The sequence below is a fragment of the Crocuta crocuta genome, unplaced genomic scaffold, assembly GCF_008692635.1.
Source record: "Crocuta crocuta isolate KB4526 unplaced genomic scaffold, BGI_CrCroc_1.0 scaffold65, whole genome shotgun sequence".
Taxonomy (NCBI): Eukaryota; Metazoa; Chordata; class Mammalia; order Carnivora; family Hyaenidae; genus Crocuta; species Crocuta crocuta.
In genome coordinates, this window is record NW_027530683.1 from 277312 (window position 1) to 293172 (window position 15861).

Here is a 15861-nt window from a genome sequence, read left to right on the forward strand (position 1 = left end):
AAAAAATATACAATTAGTATATGGTTAGCCTACCTACTAACAAGAGACAGGAAGGATAAAATTAGTCACCACCTTGTAACTGTAATTACTTCTGGAAGCTAAGAACTCTACTTACCTAGGAATGAACACACACACACACACACACACACACACAGAGAATATATAAACATAACTAAGATAATATTTATAAAGGAACAAAATATGATCTGTTAGTTAACTGACTCGATCATGTTTTCTACTAATTTAGTAAAATCAAGACTATTTTGCCATCTTACTATCCAAAGGGTCATCAAATTAACAGATCTAAATTTTTCAAACAAACGTTTTCAGATTATTGTCAAAATGCCCATACTACCCAAAGTGATCTACAGATTCAATGCAATTCCTATTTAAAATTCTAATAGCATTTTCCACAGAAATAGAAAAAAAAAAATCCTAAAATTTCTATGGAATCACAAAAGACTCCAAATGGACAAAGGAATCTTGAGAAAGAACAAAGCTAGAGGCATCACACCTCCTGACTTCAAACTGTATTACGAAGTTATAATAATCAAATCAGCATAGTACTGGCATACAAACAAATACATATTCCAAGGCAACAAAACAGAGAACCCAGAAATAAACACATTCATATAGGGTAAATTAATTTTCCACAAAGACACCAAGAATATATAATAGAGAAAGGGCAGTCTCATCAATAAATATTACTGGGAAAACGATATTCACATGCAAACAAGTAAAACTGGATTTCTATCTAATACCATATATAAAAATCAACTCAAAATGGATTAATGACTTGAATATAAACCTGAAATTATAAAACTCCTAGAAGAAAACACAGTTGGGGCTAAGCTCCTTGACACTGGTCATGAAGTGTTTTAGATCTGACACCAAAGCAAAGACAAAGAAAGTAAAAATAAACAAGTGGAACTACATCAAACTAAACAGCTGTGTACATCAAAGAAAACCATCAACAAAATGAAACGGCAACCTGTGGAATGAGAGAAAATAGTTGCAAACCATGTATCTAAAAAGGGGTTAATACACAAAATATACAAGGAACCCATACAACTCAACAGCAAAAAAACAAACAACCCAATTAAGAAATGCGCAGAGAATCTCAATAGACATTTTTTCCAAAGAAGACATACAAATCATCAGCAGGTATATAAAAAGATATTCCACATGACTAATCATCAGGGAAATGCAAATCAAGACTGTAGTGATACCACCTCACACCTGTTATCTATTATCAAAAAAAGACAGATAACAAATGCTGGTGAAGATGTAGATAATAGGGAACTTTGTACACACTGGTGGGAATGTAAACCGGTATGGCCACTATGGAAAAATAACATGGAAGTTCCTTAAAAAATTAAAAATATAACTACTATATGATCCAGCAATCCCACTTAAGGGTAATATACCCAAAGGAAATGAAATCAGTAGCTTCAAAAGATACTTGCACTCCAATGTTCATTGCAGCATTATTTACAATAGCCAAGACACTATAATGTGGAAACTAAGTGTTCATCAACAGATAAATAAAAAAACAGTGGCATATGTACAATGGTATATTTGTCAGCCCTTAAAAAAGAAGGAAATTTTTCCATTTGCAACAACTTGGATGCACCTGGAAGGCATTATGCTAAGTGAAATAAGTGGGGAGGCGCGCCTGGGTGGCTTAGTCGGTTAAGCGTCCGACTTTCGCTTAGGTCATGATCTCACGGTTCGTGGGTTCAAGCCCCGCGTCGGGCTCTGTGCTGACTGCCAGCTCAGAGCCTGGAGCCTATTCCGGAGTCTGTACCTCCCTCTCTCTCTGACCCTCCCCTGCTCATGCTGTCTCTCTCTCTCTCCTAGAAATAAATAAAAATATTAAAAAAAAAAAAAAGTAAGTGGGGAAAAGGAAACAGAGTAGAATGATCATTGTCAGTGGCTGGGGGATGGGAAAATAGGAAGAGGCTGCTTAAAGGGTATAAATTTTCAGTTATAAGATGAGTAAGGTACAGCATGGTGAGGAGAGTTTCTAATACTGTATTTTATAAGTATAATCTACTAGAACAGTAGAACTTAAAGAGTTCTCATACAGGGTGCCTGGGCGGCTCAGTCAGTTAAGCATCTGACAGGTCATGATCTCACAGTTCAGGAGTTCAAGTCCCACATTGGGCTCTGCACTGAAAGCATGGAGCCTGCTTAGGATTCTCGTGTGCGCGTGCTCTCCCTCTCTCTCTGTCTCTCTCTCTCAAAATAAAGAAACATTTAAAAAAAAGTCTTAAATCCTCAATTTATTCTAGCTACCAAATCATACTATTATGCTGGATACATAGTATGCTCCATTCACTTAAAATTCATGGATCCTAGGGGCACCTGGGTGGCTTAGTCGGTTAAGCGTCCGACTTTCGCTTAGGTCATGATCTTGCGGTTCGTGGGTTCAAGCCCCGCGTCGGGCTCTGTGCTGACTGCCAGCTCAGAGCCTGGAGCCTGTTTCAGTCTGTGACTCCCTCTCTCTCTGACCCTCCCCTGCTCACGCTATCTCTCTCTGTCTCCTAGAAATAAATGAAACATTTTAAAAAAAATAAAATAAAATTCAAGGATCCTTGACATAGGAACTATACCAAAAAAATTCCTGAATGCTGAAAATGGTTCTACACATTTATCCTACACCAATTTTTTTAATTTTTCACACAAAAGTGAGTACTACCTAGCAAGTTGGAAACTGTAAAAAAAAAACAAACTAGCTTTCTAGAAAAGAGGTGCAAGATTGTTCCTGTGTGTAATAGACCCTGTTGTTTCTGCCTGCCCAGCAATCCATACAGAACCCTTCTTCCAACAGAAAATTTATTCCATGTAATGAAGATGGGAATTATCCTGTCCAACAACCAAAGAGAGTTCCTGATCCCATCCCCCAGCTACAACAGGCTGGTTTGGAAATGGGACTTTACTCCAAGGCAGAAAAGTAAGAGTCATCTCCAGGAATTTTGCTGGAAATTTCAAAATAAAGGCTCTCTCCCTTCCTGAGATTTTAAACACTAACTATAGTATCCATATAAATCTAAAGACACTGCTACTACATGGGCAGATAACATATCTGGGAATGAAACTAACAGAGAAAAGGGGAGCTAAGAGATTAGAAGAGAAAGACCAAATTTTGATGACATACTTTTAAAAAAAATTTTTAAATGTTTATTTCTGCCACCCAAGTGCCCCTTGATGACATACTTTAAGTCACTGGATATACCTGTGAAATTCCTAGTTACACAAACCAGTATTATACTGATTTTTGTCAAACTCGTTTCAGCTGCATTTATCTTGCAAGCAAGAAACATAATACAATGTAGGAAGCTTAGCTGTTCTTTATAGACAATTATCAGAAAGCTCCCATATCCCATCAAAAAACCCACCACCTCTTTTATAGCACTCATATCAACTGTCAATGTAGCTGCCACTTGGAAAAAAATTACGAAGTTTAGTTTGCAAAGGTTATAAGGCTAGACGCTTTTTTAAACGCATAGTAAACCCTGAACCACACCTGAGGCAGACTAAAAATCATCAACTATACTCACAAAATAATTTTATATAATCTAACCATGTCTACAAACTGTCTGGCTTTAAAAAGAAAAATCTGGGGCGCCTGGGTGGCTCAGTTGGTTGAGCATCAGACTTTGGCTCAGGTCATGATCTCATGGTTCGTGGGTTCAAGCCCCACGTCGGGCTCTGTGCTGACAGCTAACTCAGAGCCTGGAGCCTGCTTCAGATTCTGTATCTCCCTCTCTCTCTGACCCTCCCCTGCTCATGCTCTCTCTCTCTCTCTCAGAAATAAATAAAACATTTAAAAAATTTTTAATAATAAACAAATAAATAAATAAAAAGAAAAAACTGTTTTTTCAACTAACCTGGTTCCAAAGAATGTGATCTCCTTTTTCTCTTAACAACTCTCTGTCCCCAGTCCCAAATTCTGGCCCCAGAATATATTTTAAGAATATCCCTAAAAAAGCATTCTAAATCAAGGGGGGAAGGATATTATGCAGTAAGACATTATATGCAGAAAGATATTAAATGATCATATTTAATTCTTTAAAAATTCTTTAAAAAATTACAAGCAGGGGCGCCTGAGTGGCTCAGTCAGTTAAGCATCCGTCTTCGGCTCAGGTCATGATCTCACAGTCTACAGGTTCAAGCACTGCATTGGGCTCTGTACTGACAGCTCAGAGCCTGGAGCCTGCTTCAGATTCTGTGTCTCCCTCTTTCTCTGCCCCTTCCCTGCTTGCTCTCTGTCTCTCAAAATAAAGACATAAAAGAAAATTAAAAACAGCTTAAGTGTTCAGCAAGAATAGTCAAGTAAACTATATTCACAAAAAGGAAAGTAAAACAACCATTAAAAATGGTTTTACAAAGACTAACAAAAATTATTTATATTAGATTACAGTTAAGAATATAAAATTATAGACACACATAATTACAATAATACAAAAAATATGTGAAGGGTAAAAAGCCTGAAGGAAGCACAACACAAATGCAAAAAACGGTTATGCTTTGGTGGTGACCTTGGATTTTCTTCTGCTTTTGACCATTTTCTAACTTTTCTTATAAGACCATGATTTCTACTTAATTTTCCACTGAAATTTTCCACTGAAAAAATTCAGAAGATCAAAGTGAAGGGAAAAGTTACCCAACCAGGACCAAAAAGTATTCTTTCCTGAAATATCCAAGCGTATTGCCTATCAGTCCAAAATAATGAATGCTCAGTTCACTATCTTGAACTCTGACCTACCTACTCCTTTAACTATGCTTGCAGATGGTGACAATAGAACAACTTAAGAAAACTTAAGCTTCAAGGTAGCAGACTAAGCACATGCATTTACACTGCCCCTCAAGGCCCCACTGAAATAAACACAAAGAAGAGACAAGAGAAATAGACCCCATAATGCTGAAAAGAGTAAGAGATCAGCAACAAATGAGGTTTCAAAACTTTCTGGAGGACAAAGGAACAGATGGGATTAGGTTGGGGGAAAAATAGGTCAAGAATGCTACAGCCTAGAATCTGTTATCAGGGGCTGAGAGTCAGTATGCCTGATAGAGTCTGACGATGGGCTCAGGGCCAGTTAGTATACTGTGTACAGATCTGGGATAGGAATGAGAAAACAGGCAGATGACTTGAAGATCTGCACAAAGAACACCTAAAAGTTGGTACCACCATTTCCCTGCCACAATCCCAAGCACAACGCAGTGAGCCAGGACTGGTCTCCAGCTAAAATACTAGAGAGATAACTCCTTAAAGAAATTAAACTGTTTGGAACAAGCAAAACATCTAGAGTGAATGGCAGTATCCTAGATGAAGCCCTTCTAATTCTGGTATCTGAATGGCCTACATCCAATTAGCCAGCTCCCTATCTGCCATCTTTAGGAAAAGCCTGTCAGTCACAGATTCAGGATTCACCCCCATCCTCCATCCCCCACCACCTCCCCCAACACACACAAAGATCTCCCAGGAAGAACCAAACAAGAAAAGTATCCTTGTTGCACAGAAAGAGTTATGTGTAAGCTAGAATCCGCTAACTAGTTCATCTTCATTAAACATGGACAACTCAAGGCTTACCAGGTATGTAAGGACAAAAAGCCCAAGATAAACAAGCAGAATTATTAACCCTAGGGAAAAGAGATAAATCAAAAAAACTTCTAATTTACAACAGAGAAATTCAAGAGATTAGATCTTTACAAAAAGGGCAGTTCTATGAAAAAAGTATAAAATAATTTTTTTAAATTTTATTTATTTTTGAGACAGAGAGAGACAAAGCACAAGCGAAGGAGGGGCAGAGAGAGAAGGAGACACAGAATCTGAAGCAGGCACATGCAGGGCTTGAACTCATAAACCACAGGATCGTGATCTGAGCCAAAGTCGGACGCTTAACCAACTGAGTCACCCAGGGGCCCCCAAAATATAATTTTAAAATGTTCTCAAAGGGTAATGATTGCTGAAAACAAAAACTTTAAGTGAATGATTGGAAAATATAGTTGAGAAAATTTTCCAGGAAAAAAAAAAAGAGGAAGAGGGAGACAGATGAAAATTATGAGAGAAAAAGTAGGAAAGAAACTTACCAAAAAAAAAAAAAAAGAAGAAGAAGAAGAAGAAAAGAAAAGAATCCCAGAGTTTTGGGACACACATCTAACACGACGTGGCAGCCAGGAGTACCCCAGTCATATCTTGTCTTCAAGAGAGAAACTGCTGCAAGTACAGTCAGCTGCCAGCCTTGAGCTGCTACACCTTTAGAATTCACACCAAGACCAGGTTCTCTATCGGGGTGGCTCCCGGCCAAGGACAGAACATGGAAGGGTCCTAGAGCAGAGCCATTCCTATCCAATGAGGGACACCTCTAACCAGGCAATCTCTCCTGGAGCTGCACTGGAATCAGGTTCTTCCTATCCTCACCCTACACTCTTCCTTCTTTCCCTCCTCTTCTCCTCACAGATGCCATCTGAATCACAATCTGAAAGGTTCTCTCCACCTAATTCTGCACTACCACCCCTTCATCATTCACAGGTGCTCTCCTTCAATAAATCTCTTGAATGTCTATAATTCCATCTTGGAATGTGCTCAGAGGACCTGGACTAGCCAGAAATGAATGAAAAAAGTCTCACATGTAGATACAATCTGTGATTTTTAGAACACCAAAGATAAAGAAAAAAACTAAAAATTTTTATACGAGAAAAATCAGGTTACCAACAGAGAACAGAATCACATTTGCTTTTTTTAAGTTTATTTTTATTTATTTTGAGAGAGCAGAGGAGCAAGCAGGGAAGGGACCAAAAGAGAATCTCAAGCAAACTCTGTGTCATCAGCACAAAGCCCAATGAGGGGCCAAACTCATAAACCATCAGATCATGACCTGAGCTGAAATCAAGAGTTGAACACTTACCTGACTGGGCCACCCAAGCACCCCCAGAATCAAATTTCCTTCAGACCTCTCAGGAGCAACAATGGATGTTAAGCAAACAAACAAAAAAACCCCACAATATATTGATGTTAATTGGTACTAAAATGATATTCAAAGAACAATGTATTCAAAATTCTGACTTAGAATTCTATACCCATTTAAACTAGTACCAAAAAAGGGAGTAGAGGGTTGGGATTTTAAGCATGAGAAAGATTCAGATTTTATATTCCCTACATCCTTTCTAAGGAAATACCTTGAGAGTGAACTCCTGTAAAACAGACTTAAAAATTTTTAAAACAAAAACAAAAAACCCAAAACAAGATAAAGGCTCTATTAAATACAGGAGTAATCCCAAGAAATCAGCAAAAAGGCAGGCTCTCTCTGTTCATAGGCCTAGAAATCAGCCAGTCTGGTTTGCAACAGGAAGACAAAGACTCCAAGACTAAAGAGTAAGAAAACAGGGGCACCTGAGTGGCTCAGTTGGTTAAGTGTCTGGCTTCGGCTCAGGTCATGATCTCGTGGTCCATGGGTTTGAGCTCCGCATTGGGCTCTGTGCTGACAGCTCAGAGCCTGGATCCTGCTTCGGACTCTGTGACTCCCTCTCTCTGCCCCTCACCAGTTTGTGCTCTGTCTCTCCTCTCTCTCTCTCAAAAGTAAACATTAAAAATTTTTTTAATAAAAAGAAAACATAAATAGTAAAACATCCAACAGAAATGAAGAAATTTTTTAAATTAACATATGGTAATGGCAAATAATATGAGGGAGAGGAAAAAAGAAGGAAAGAGAGAACTTGGCCCAAGTATAAAGTTAACCAAAATGTGTCATTATTTTAGGCTATTATTGATAAACAGGGGAAAAGACAGTGGGATAAGAAAAAAAATCATTCATTGACCTTGATATTTAAGAATATTCTCTTCAGGGTGACCCAGAAGTGATACTGGGATTCACAGAGAAGGAAATAGAATTTGGCCTGATAGTGAACAATATTTAAATAATGATAATGATGTAAATGCTATTTATTTTGAATTTTAGTTCAATTATGGACCAAGTATAGAAGATAGTTATGCTTATAGGCAGATTATTATTAGCAACCCTGAAAATATAATGTATAGCTAAGAGAAAATTGGATTTTGACCAGAGCTGGGTAAGTGGGGAGAGGAATAAGGAAAAAAGTATTAATAAAGGTTTAATTATATTATAATTACAAAGGTAACCACAGAAAACTTTAATTGGATAAATGTCAAAAATGAAGCGGAAAGGAGAGGATAGCGAGAGTGTGTGAGAAGTCCTAATATTTCATCTCAAGGAATCAATACATAAACTGGTAAATGTAATAAATCAAGTTGATAAATAAAGGATCAGTGGTATAAACATATTTTCTAAAATTCTAAAATCACCAGAATTTAAAAAGGAAAAAGAGTTAAAAGAGAAACTAACTAGAAAGTAAAACTGGGAAAAAATAAATGGGGAACACTTGCTATTCATCCTAGAATATTATTATTTGATTTATTCCCATTTGGTTACAGTTCTTTAATTAAAAAATATATTAAAGCTACATATGTTGATTTACCCTGGAACCCCAAAGTATTCCAAACTACTCAGCCCATAGGAAGTCTGTCTTTTACTGTGCTCTCAACTGTTCTCCTTGCCTCCTCTATGATTTTGCTTCACTTTATTGCCACTCTCTCCCATGTTTGATTTGCTCTATCCTCTCTCTTCTCTTCTGTCGTTAAGTCAAAGAGGTCCCCTCCATCCTGGGGCAAACAAAAAAGTTCCACTTGACTGGAATGTTCTGCATCACTATTGTTTCTCTTTTTCCTTTGACTTCCCAAATTTCCAACTTTAAAAAAGTGGTCTACGGATGCCTGGGTGGCTCAGTCAGTTAAGCGTCTGACTTAGCCTCAGGTCATGATCTCATGGTTCATGAGTTCGAGCCCCGCACTGGGCTCTGCACTAACAGTTCAGAGCCTGAAGCCTGCTCTGGATTCTGTGTCTCCCCCACCATCACCCCCCGCCCGCGCCCCTCTCTCTCTCTGACACCCCCCTGCTTGTGCTCTCTCTCTCAAAAACAATAAACAAACATTAAAAAAATAGTTTATTTCCCCTAAAACCTGGCTTTTAAACACTAAGCGTAAAGATAGACTTATAGTCCTTGATCTACATAATACTGTATCCAAGCAATTCATTTCATGAAGCCTATTTAGCCCTTTTTCCTAAGGCAAAGGTGAGAATGGAGAGGAAGTAGAAGTACCTCACTAGAAGTGTTCCATAGAACATTTGGGGAAATGCTGGCATGAAGGGTTCCAATAACAAGTACAGATTGCTTTGTTCAAGAATATTTAATCTTTACAAAACAAATGAACATAAGGGAAGGAAAGCAAAAATAATAAAAAACAGCTGGGGGACAAAATGTAAGAGACTCTTAAATATAGAGAACAGAGGGTTACTGGAGGAGTTGTGGGGGGGGTGGACTAAATGGATAAGGAACATTAAGGAAGACACTTGTTGAGATGAGCACTGGGCCTTATACGTAGGGGATAAATCACTAGATTCTACTCCTGAAATCATTACTGCACTATATGCTAACTTAAGATGTAAAACTTTTTAAATTTAAAAAAAAATTTAATCTTCTGTCTTTTGGCACTGAAGAAAACTTCCAAGTAAACAACTAAAACCAACCAACCTCTCAACATAAGTATTGTAATATTTATTAGCTATATTTAATTATCTTTCCTTTCATAATCATATTAATGTGTATGAAGACTAATAATAGAATACAAACCTGAGTTAAGGAAACATCCAAAAGATAATAAATTGAGTCCGAATACAATATTCCTATAGTGAATTTCAACATTCCCCACTAAAAACAGTAAATATCGTACAAATTAAAAGAAAAGCAAGCCAGAAAGAAAACTGTACAAGAAGCTACCAAGTGAACTAAGAAGATCCAAATTCTGAAAAGTTACCATTAGACAATATCCCAGTTTTCGTTAAAATATAATCAACACTGGGGCACCTGGGTGGCTCCGTCGGTTAAGCGTCCAACGACGGTTCAGGCCATGATCTCAGAGTTCCTGGGTCCGAGCCTCACGTGGAGCTCTGTGCTGACAGCTCAGAGCCTGGGGCCTGCTTCAGATTCTGTGTCTCCCTCTCTCTCTCGGCCCCTCCCCTGCTTGTGTGCACTCTCTCGCTCTCAAAAATAAATAAAACTTTAAAATATATATGACTTTTAAGTGTATTAACCTGATGCTTTTGGTCATTCATGTCCACTTCCAAGAAAGAGGGTGCATTCTTGGTAAGATAATCAAATGGGCAAAACCCATATAATACAGTAGTTTTGAACCTCAAAGCTATTGGGAAAAGTGAAAAAACTAACTTATGGAGTCATATTTATAGAAAACTAGCTGATTTTATTATTACCAATACCAAACAAGTCTTTAAGTAGATTAAAATTTATTTAATTAAGCATAAAGTTACTTTCACATTTGTCTACAACCATAGTAAATACAGTTCTTGGCAAAAAGACAGTCTTTGGAGTTTAAACATCCCCAACTGCAAGATTACATATATAAAACTCTCATTATTGTTTATGTGATAGTGGATTTGTTAATCAAATTAAAATTATCTAGAATAAAATAAAACGGAAATAATTTACTCATAAGATTCATATTTAAATCATCTTTATTTACAAAATACTATCCTGAGAATTATAATTCCATTAAGCTTCAATTTGAGCAAAAGTAGAATTACTTAAGTAACAGCAGTTACTTAAACTGAAAATGAGAGAGAAGTCAAAATTACTTTTGAAGGAGATCAAAAATATTGTCAAGTTTCTTGCTGTGGTTCTGGATGTTCAGTAGTAGGCTCATTTGAAGGTGGAATCAACCCTGACGGGAACTCACTTCTACTTTCTGGATGTGGGGGTGGGGGGAAATATCCAGCTCTTGGGGGAAGATAATGAGGAAAACCTCTCGGTGAATAGACATTTCTCACTGTTCAAAGAGATTGGTAAAAGACATTTTTTAACTTTAAGCACCTGTACTGCAGCCCTAATAAATGATTAGCTTATAACTTACAGTACCTATATTTATATTCAAAACCTGACACCATAATAATTACTTGACCTAACAAATGAATTTTTACAGCACTGAGAAAAAAACATATTCTCTTCAACGGCATAGAATTGAAGGGAATATCATTAATTTTAGACAAAATTTTCATTCTATGAAAACCTAACATCTTAACATTTCTGAAAAGGGCAGAAATGATTTCAAAAGATATAAACGTTACTTTTGAAAGTTTTCATGTAATGTAATTTTCACCAGACTTAAAATTCAGATCAGCAATTCCTAGTTCTAATTGAACATTACCCTAAAACATTTAGTTATATCGAAGACTGTCTTGGAATTCCCCAAAATTCACTTCAATTCACCTTAAACTTTAAAATAGAGGAGAAATGAGGGAAGAAATAACCACATCAGGCACATAATAACCTTCCGCCTAGTGTTTGGTAACCATCTATTTATTCTACAGAAAACGATAGTTCTAAATGGCAATGTATAGATATAAAAGCAAAAAAATCATTCCTTTTTTCTTATGTGAGGCTATGAAAATATTTCAATAAATTCAACAATCAGTTCAAACACAATAAGCATATTTTAGGTTTTATATACTTTTTTTTTTAATTTTACGTTTTAAATAAGTGGGACTGCATGGGAAGTACTTATTAAAAATGCTATAGCCACTAATTTTAATGCTAAAATACATGTTACAATTATTTTTACTAATTGATGCAGTAACCAATTTGTATCAAATAAGATATAAATAATTTTGGTCTTAACATAAGACTGCTACAAAAAGCCAGTGATTTTCCCAGTTCCTGAAACAGAGTGATTCCCGTATCATTAGGATGAATCAAGTTGAAGCCTCATTTTAGTCTACTAATAGCTAGCTACCTTCCCAATTTGGAAGAATAACAGTATACTCGCAGTGAGAAAAACTTACTATATGAATAGGAAGTAGAATTATATCTTTGATTTACTCTATAAAACACATACTAAGTTTAAAGAAAAAAAACATACCTGCAAATGGAGGATGTGGTGGGCCAGGGAAATCCCTTGGCGGAAAAAAATCTCGGGGAACTCCATACATGCTTCCTGGAGGAGGTGGAGGGAAAGGAGGCCCTCTCCTCAAGAACGGGCCCCTTGTATCCATTGGAAACAATGGACCCCTGATTGGAGGAAGAGGTGGAGGAAGAAAGCCAGGGCCAGTTGCTTCACTTTCGGCAGGGAGAGATGAATCAGGCACATTTAAATTCTATAACAAATTGACATACAGCAGTCACTAAAACAACAGCAAAATTTTCAGTACAATTCCTGAAAACCTAAGGTTTAAAAGAAAGCACCTAGGCACCTCAGCAAAAAGCAGTCTATGACAGTCTTAACAGTCTCCTTAAAAAGATTCAGTTTTCTACAGAAGACAGATTTTTGCTATCACAAATATTAACTAAAAAGAAAAGAGTTTTAACCAAAACAAAGTAATATTCTTGCTACAGATAAAACAGAGGGGGTGCGTGGATGGCTCAGTAGTAGGTTAAGCGCCCAACTCTTGATTTTGGCCATGCAGAAATCAGGCTTGCACTGACAGTGTGGAGCCTGCTTGGTATTCTCTCTTCTCTCTCTGCCCTTTCCCCCATTCACACACTCATGCTCTCAAAATAAATAAATAAACTTTAAAAAAAAAAGAAAAAGAATAGTTGAAGAGAATCAAAATACACATTCTAAAAGAAGTTTATATTTTCAACATAAAATAAAGTGACCAAAACCAAAAACTGTAAACACAGTAAAAAATATATACTTTAAAACACTCAAATAATAATCCAAGGGGGACAATCCAAATTCTTGCTTAACTTCAGTAAACTAACTCAAGTCTCTAGTCTATAAGTTGTAATTTCTCACCATAGCATACAATACAGAAAAGAAACAGCTATAATGCTACGCAGGAAGTATATATATTTGTCAACATGGGAGAAGTAGTTTTATGTCAACAATTATATTGCTAGCTAAATTTCTATTCTAGTAAACCAAGAGACTGGAAAGCTCCTGCATACATGGATAAAATTCCACTTTCAATACTTACACCAAGGTCGTCTTTGCTATCATTTCTACTTGATTCCATTTCTGAAGACATTGGTCCATCTAAACATAAAAGTTAAACCAATAAAATTACATGACTGATCACTCCATTCCTAGAATACCTCCCATCACAAAGCATTAGGTACCCCTGTCGGTACCTAAACTGGCCTGATACCAGTAACCACATTAGGGCCCCAAGAACAGCTTCAGGTCACTGGAAATTTTGGCACATTCAAAGTTCTGCAAAGGCACATGGCAGTGATTTCTGTGGCTTGTTCCTAGGCAACCCTGCTGTAAGACCATCATAAGATTTCTGGAAGGTAGCATCCCTCTCCTTTCTTCCTCCTTCCCCTCCTTTCTCTTCTCTCTCTCTTCCTCCCCCCTTCTTTTCACCCTTTCATTCTACCTTCCTAATTCCTCCAGCAGGTAACACAGACCAGCATTTGAACTTAGCCATTATTTGAAATAAATGTACCTGCACTTTGTTATCATCAAGAACTGCTCAGTCTATGAGAAGGTAAATTCAAACAACCCTCTCTCTGACCACAACTACCTATCCTTGCCTGGCTTTCTCATTTAGTTAGTCTCACTACACCTACTCTTGCCACTGAAGCTTCCAGTCTTCTGGTCTAACTCTTCAGTTTCATCCTCTCCTCATTTTCTTCCCTAATTAACTGAACTTCAAAGTCCATACTGCATCCAGTCATCAACGTCCTTACCCAACTGGCTATATTTCACATGTGCCTGACAATTTTCCAGCCCTAGATTAATCCAACTCTCCAATTCCACTCTGCCTATACCTGAGCTACTTAGCATTTCTCAGGGTAAAATAAACCATAGATTTGTGTATAGACAGGCATTACTCGAAACTGATGGACTTCCAGCCATACTTCCAGCTGTTCAATCATTAACCCTCTTTCTGTGTCTTCCAGACCACTTTTCTCCTCAGCATTTTAAACCTCCATTCTCTTCAAACCTACCACACTAGTCCCTTAGAAACTCCCTTAACTTTTTGTAATCAAACAAGTAAATGTATCAGCAACTATATTCCTATCATCTTTCCTTCTATTATCATGGAAAAGGATGCTTCTAGATGATCTTTGACCCTGACTGATTCTGTGCTCAGAATCCCACCCCTACAGCTTCCTCAGAGATCTTTCACTCTGTTACCTCCCTCCTCCCTTTGTGCTAAACCCATTCTATTATCAAGTCTCTCCCAACTATTATTTAAAAATGAGACAGAAAAGAAAAATCCCCTACAGCTACCCTTCTCTTCTGTAATCAATAATTGTTCTATATATATTGTTTCAAATGCCTTTCAGTTTGCGCTGCTTTCACTACAATCTATTTACAACATCCATTACTCTACCGAAATTATTTTTGGTGGAAAATTAAAAGACACTTTAGTCCTTATTTTATATTATTTCTCACCCTTGTTGACTACTTTCTCCCTCTTTAAATGCTCTCAGCCTATGATTTTTGTGATGGCACCCTTCTTTCTATCTTTCCTTGCTAGTCACTCCTTCTCAGTCTCTTCAGTGGGCTCCACTATCTCCGACTATCCTTAAATGGTGGTCTGCTCAGAGTTTTACCTCAGCCTTATTCTTTCATTCTCTCTTTTGAGAAATCCCATCCACTCCTACAGCTTTGATTTGATGTATACTACTAATGACTTCCAGTTGTGTAATTTGGATCTAGATATTTCCCCTAGGACCTAAAAGCTTGAACTGCCTATTTGAATATTCATACTGGCGTATCACAGATGTTGCTAATTTTTTAAGTTCAAAATGCAGCTTCTAATCTTTCCTGTCAAACTTGCTGCTGCACCTTGCTCTTTGTCTCAGAACAATGAATGCCCAGATGCCATAGCCAGGAACCTGGGCATCAGGCAAGACTCCATGTCTCCCCCACACTCCCACATGCTTTCAATCCTAAATCCTCCCAATTCTATTTTCTCTATGTTCACATCTATCTCTCCCCTCTGCTAAATCACCACCCTCACTCATGTAGATTCCTGTCACAGTCTCCTAAAAAGTTATCCTGCCTCCAGTCTTGACTGCTCCCTGTGATCTAGTCACATAATACAACCACAGTAATTTCTCTAAAATACAGATCTGATTATATTACTACTCATTTTTAAATCCTTTTAATGTGTCCCCATTACCCTGTGAATATCGTCCAAATTTTGACCAGGTTTGCAAGGCCCTAAAAACTCTATGCACTGCTTAACCTTTTCACTACTTGTTTCAGTATTCCCTGACTCACACTCCATGTGGCAGCCATAATTTATTAGGATGTCTTAACTCTTAACAGCATATTTAAAGATGCTATTTTCTTCTCCTAGAACATTAGTGCCATCATTTTGATCCAACTAATTCTGGATTAATTCTTAGCTTGTATGTGCTCCAGGAAAATTCTGACTATCCCACACTCGAAACACCAACACCTCATCCTGGTGAGTGCCCCATATGGCCCCATAGCATTTTGTATTCATTACTTTTGTCACTGTGTAGTATAAATGCATATAGGTCTTTCTTTTTTTTTTTTTTTTAAATGTTTTTTATTTTTTTTTATTTATTTCTAGGAGAGAGAGAGACAGCGTGAGCAGGTGAGGGTCAGAGAGAGAGGGAGTCACAGACTGAAACAGGCTCCAGGCTCCGAGCTGGCAGTCAGCACAGAGCCCGACGTGGGGCTCGCACCCACAAACCGCGAGATCATCACCTAAGCGAAAGTCGGAAAGTCAGACGCTTAACCGACTAAGCCACCCAGGCGCCCCATATAGGTCTTTCTTAGAC

General features: G+C 37.5%; 1 protein-coding gene and 1 non-coding gene across 6 annotated transcripts in view; one reads left to right on the forward strand and one right to left on the reverse strand.

Annotated features, from left to right (window-relative positions):
• The first annotated feature begins 3629 nt into the window (after positions 1 to 3629).
• On the forward strand, positions 3630 to 3714 carry TRNAQ-UUG (transfer RNA glutamine (anticodon UUG)). Its single transcript is given in 2 exon segments — positions 3630 to 3666; positions 3678 to 3714. It is a non-coding gene; the product is annotated as a tRNA-Gln (tRNA).
• Positions 3715 to 10595: 6881 nt separating this feature from the next.
• Positions 10596 to 15861, reverse strand: part of MIA2 (MIA SH3 domain ER export factor 2) — a 114096-nt gene continuing 108830 nt past the window's right edge. For all 5 annotated transcript variants that reach the window (XM_077769186.1, XM_077769190.1, XM_077769188.1 and 2 more), the window contains 3 exons: positions 13071 to 13129; positions 12014 to 12248; positions 10596 to 10924 (listed from right to left, as the gene is read on the reverse strand). In XM_077769186.1, coding sequence (XP_077625312.1) covers positions 10758 to 10924; positions 12014 to 12248; positions 13071 to 13129 — 461 coding nt within the window. In that variant the 3' untranslated portion in view covers positions 10596 to 10757. The remainder of the gene's footprint in view (positions 10925 to 12013; positions 12249 to 13070; positions 13130 to 15861) is intronic.